The sequence below is a fragment of the Sinocyclocheilus anshuiensis genome, unplaced genomic scaffold, assembly GCF_001515605.1.
Source record: "Sinocyclocheilus anshuiensis isolate Anshui unplaced genomic scaffold, SAMN03320099.WGS_v1.1 scaffold560, whole genome shotgun sequence".
Classification (NCBI taxonomy): Eukaryota; Metazoa; Chordata; class Actinopteri; order Cypriniformes; family Cyprinidae; genus Sinocyclocheilus; species Sinocyclocheilus anshuiensis.
This window is the reverse complement of record NW_015554116.1, coordinates 555,115-559,726: the sequence shown is the minus strand read 5'-3', so window position 1 is coordinate 559,726 and position 4,612 is coordinate 555,115. Positions and strand designations below refer to the sequence as shown.

General features: G+C 34.3%; 1 protein-coding gene across 1 annotated transcript in view; it reads left to right on the top strand.

Moving 5' to 3' along the window:
- The window catches only part of patj (PATJ crumbs cell polarity complex component), a 134,871-nt gene that overhangs the window by 25,858 nt on the left and 104,401 nt on the right, over positions 1–4,612 (top strand). Inside the window, exons 9-13 of the mRNA XM_016462200.1 lie at positions 392–628; positions 2,122–2,224; positions 2,316–2,404; positions 2,641–2,782; positions 3,762–3,896. Coding sequence (XP_016317686.1) covers positions 392–628; positions 2,122–2,224; positions 2,316–2,404; positions 2,641–2,782; positions 3,762–3,896 — 706 coding nt within the window. The remainder of the gene's footprint in view (positions 1–391; positions 629–2,121; positions 2,225–2,315; positions 2,405–2,640; positions 2,783–3,761; positions 3,897–4,612) is intronic.

Sequence of the window (4,612 nt, the reverse complement as noted above, 5' to 3'; positions counted from 1 at the left end):
TATACACACAGTATATATAATTCCTACATATATAATTTTGCTTAGTTTTGCAACAATTATTGGGAATAATGGGTATTACAGACAAAACCATCTGGATTAGCACCTGTAATAATATGCAGAATAGAAACGATGGCGGGGAAGAAAGCATTGCATTCTGGGGAAAACACAACTCGCTGCCACCAGTCTCTGTTCCTTACCCTCATCCAGAAACGGCGAGTAGAACATGACGGCAGCGTAGTCAAACAAATTGCTTCACATTTCTATGGCACCGAAAAAGCATGGAATACAACCATACAAAAGCGATTAAATCATTACTCTGATTATTGGAAATGATTGCATTATTCATGCGCGTGTAAACGTCAACTTCCTCCTTTCTCTCATCCACTTCCAGGATGGGAGGCTGAGAACAGGTGACCACATCCTGCGTATCGGTGAGACGTCTACTCGAGGTCTGGCCAGTGACCAGGTGGTGCAGGTGCTGCAGGCCTGTGGTACCCAGGTGAGGATGCTGATCGCACGAGACCCTCTGGGGGCGCCCCAGCCTCCGCCTCCACCTGCCCCCGCCACGGCTCCCATCACCTCTCTGCCACCTCCACCTCCTGTGCCATCCCACAGGGGCAGCAAAACGGTACAGAATACACCACCTTTACAATGAATCAGTGAATGAATGATGCAATATTATCTTAAAAAAATAAACATCTAGTTAATATTTGATTCCAAAATCACAAGAAATTAATAATAAATAAGAAATTATTTAGTTTGTATTTACGATAATATTTAAATGTTTTTAAATATCAATAAATATAATAATTAATAAATATAATATAATAATTACGTAATATAATATTACAATAATATTACAATAATATAATATATTATAATCCCCCCCCCCACCTGCCCCCGCCACGGCTCCCATCACCTCTCTGCCACCTCCACCTCCTGTGCCATCCCACAGGGGCAGCAAAACGGTACAGAATACACCACCTTTACAATGAATCAGTGAATGAATGATGCAATATTATCTTAAAAAAATAAACATCTAGTTAATATTTGATTCCAAAATCACAAGAAATTAATAATAAATAAGAAATTATTTAGTTTGTATTTACGATAATATTTAAATGTTTTTAAATATCAATAAATATAATAATTAATAAATATAATATAATAATTACGTAATATAATATTACAATAATATTACAATAATATAATATATTATAATAATTATAATTACATTAAAAATGTTATCATTATATATTCAGTTTTTGTTTTGAATAAATATAATAAATATACAATTTCATTTATTTATTTAATTTGCGTATATATAATGTTTACATTTTAAATTTAAAATAAACATTTTAAAAGATCACTTTTATAGGCAAATTCTGTGATCATAGTTTTTATCAAGACATTATTTTAACAATAAATAAGTACTTTGGTCACCAAAATTATCAATTGTCATAAAGCAGATATATAAGGTGTATTTAAATTGTAATTGTTTTATATAACATTATAGTATTTGTTTTATCACCTTAAATTGATTTTTTGCTCAAATTAAATGAAAGTTGTATTGCATTAATAAAAATATAAAATATGTAATATTCAAATGAAATAATCATTAAAAAAATATTGAAATAAAATAATCACTGAAATAATATTGAAATAAAATATCCAGATGTATTTCTGCAAGACATTGGAGGAGAAATTTTCTTTATTTTATTTTGCTTTATAATTTCTTGTAACATTTTTTGGATTATTTTAATTTTTAATTATCTCCAAATTCTCTTAACTATAATGCAAAAAGTATACATTATTAATATTAATACAGCATATTTATAATCATTTTGCCTTTTAGGCTGATTTAAGCCAAACAAATAATTATTTTACAGTAATTGTATAACTGTCCTACAGAAGTGGGAATTCAGTTAGAGTCACTATGACTTTTTCTTAATGTACGCCAAAAGTACACCCGGACGCCTCACAGTGATGTTGTATCATTTTTTTCTATTGATTTTAGGTTAATATAGGGCCCAAACATGTTTTTGTAGATTCACCCTGTAACAAAAAGCAGTGTTTAGAAACAATAAAACAAATGTCAGTGTTTGATCTGTAAAGTTGCAGCCAAATTTGGATGGCTACGAAATCCATGAAGTTGCGTTAAAAAAGAAGGAAGGCCAGAGCCTCGGGATCTCCATAATCGGACACAACGCTTTGACCACTAAGGGTAAGAAACATATTTTGCCTTGTTTTCCCAGAAACCCGACGATTAATCAGTATGCTGTTAATTATTATCTCTCGTCTCTGTTGCATGTCAGATGCGGTGGGTGTCTTCGTGAAGAACGTGGTTCCAGGCAGCGCCGCTGAGCAGAGCGGGAAAATCCTCGTCCACGACAGGATAATAGCAGTGGGTTCTTAATCACTTTTTAATGAGCTCTACCTTAATTAGCCTTGTGTCCATACAAACGCTCTGACCGAACAGAATGCCAGCTAAGTGAGACGTCTCTTTCATTTCACGTCGATTCACACTTTAATAAGAACGGGTTTGAGCTGTCGCGCTTTCCCAAGCCTCACGCTAGGCTAATCAGTCGGTTAGCTGGTCCTGAAGTGACTTCTTGATTGTCTTTGTGTCTGTGGGAGCAGTTGGATGGCGTGAACCTCCAGGGATTCACCAACCAGGAAGTCCTGGAGGTAATGAAGCGGACGAGCGATATCGTACACCTTACCCTCATTAAGAAGATCAACTCGCCCAAGAGGACAGCTGTAGAGAAATCGCTAGATAAAGGTAAAGTACATGTATTGTGTTCGGATCAGAGCTGTCATTCGATTTTAAATATTTTCAAATAAAAATGTTAAGATTTTATGAAATATAATAATAATAATAGTAAATATTTATAGTATTTTCGTTTGAATGCATTCTGTTAATTTTTAGGAAAATAAATATCTGATATTATTGGACTGTTATACTGCATCAAAACAGGAAATATAAACACAAATACTATGTGCAAATGCATATCTGCAATAAATTAAAAAATCATAAAACTTTCCCTACACTTTATGGATGTACTCTTCATCCATAAAGTGTTTGTTTAAGGCACTGGCCTGTTGGGAAATAATAACACTTTTTACTTTTGTTCATTTTCAAAATAGCAATGTATATGTAAAGTAAAGAAATAAATATTAAGATCTTTAAATCAATAAATACAGTGTTGACTTTAGGGCTGACAATCAATGTAAAAATTGTACAAATAAAAATGTATATTAAATTTTTATCAAATATTTATATTTAATAGATATGAGATGCTTTGAATGTTAGAAGTTAAAATTTATTATATTATTTTAAGTTAAAGGAAATACGTATCTATGTATATATGAATCGACAGCATTTGATCAGGAAAACCACAGGCTTTCGGCAAATGCTGTATAATGGTTGTATGGGAGCTCCTGTAGTGAACAGGATTAGGAAAAATCTGCCTGTGGTGGTCAAGACATGCTGTTGACGTGTGAGAGTGTTTGAATTTCAAGTCAATTTTATTGGAGCTTTTATATACAAGTTTGAGGCCTACTTGACATTATTAGCTTTCGCTATGACAAATTGACATAACAGTTTTATGATCCTCAATAGTCTTGGACTGACTTATACTGTATGTGTGTATGTATATATATTTATTTACATCTTTATAAATGATTGTTTGTGTCTTGTTAAAAATACATGTTGATTCAGAATTAAGTGTGTATGTTCGTATACTGGTGTGTTGATACAGTCCAGAGAGAGTCGTCCCGTGTGTCTCTGAAGAGATCGTCTGAGATCAAGGCGCGGGCGGATGTTCAGAGGGGCTCTGTTGTGGAGTCTATGGACTCTGCTCTGAGTGGGATCAAACAACAGCTGCAGGGGAAAAGTGAGTTCAGACAACACAAACACGTCTGTTCACTCACATACAGGTGCTCAACAATGTGGCCGATACCACATACTTTACACAGTCCAGCCCTCTGTTGTTCTGCTCCTGTAAAAACATCCTTCACTTTGTTTTGATTGGCTTTTTATTAATATGTTGAGCCTGGGTGCTCATGCAGGAAATGAAACTTCGAGTTTACATCATTGCTAGCAAGTTTTACTAGTAAGCTTTATAGTGGCAGTGAATGGGGGTCAAGATTTTGAAGCCCAAATAAGTCCATCCATCCATCCATCATAAAAAGTGCTCCACACGGTTCCGGGGAGTTAATACAGGCCTTCTGAAGCAAATTGATGAGTCTGTGTAAGAAAAATATCCATATTTAAAACTTAATAAACTGTAATCTCTAGCTTCTGCTAACTGTTGTACACGTGTTTGCAAGAGAGTGGCGTTCCAGTGAATGACGTAGGCGTAGCTTAAGCTCCGGTGAGAATGTTTCGCGAGAACCAAGTTTTGTTTACAGCAAACGAAAACCTAGAAGGTCATACATCAGAACTGAAAGTCTTAAATTTATAAAGTCATAGCATTAAATGTTGCATGCACTGCAAAAATTAATATCTTCCTCAGTATTTTTGTATTTTTCAAATTCTAAACTAGGGCTGTCATTCATTCATTACATTTATATAGCGCTTTTCTAGGCACTCAAAGCGCTTTACATTGTC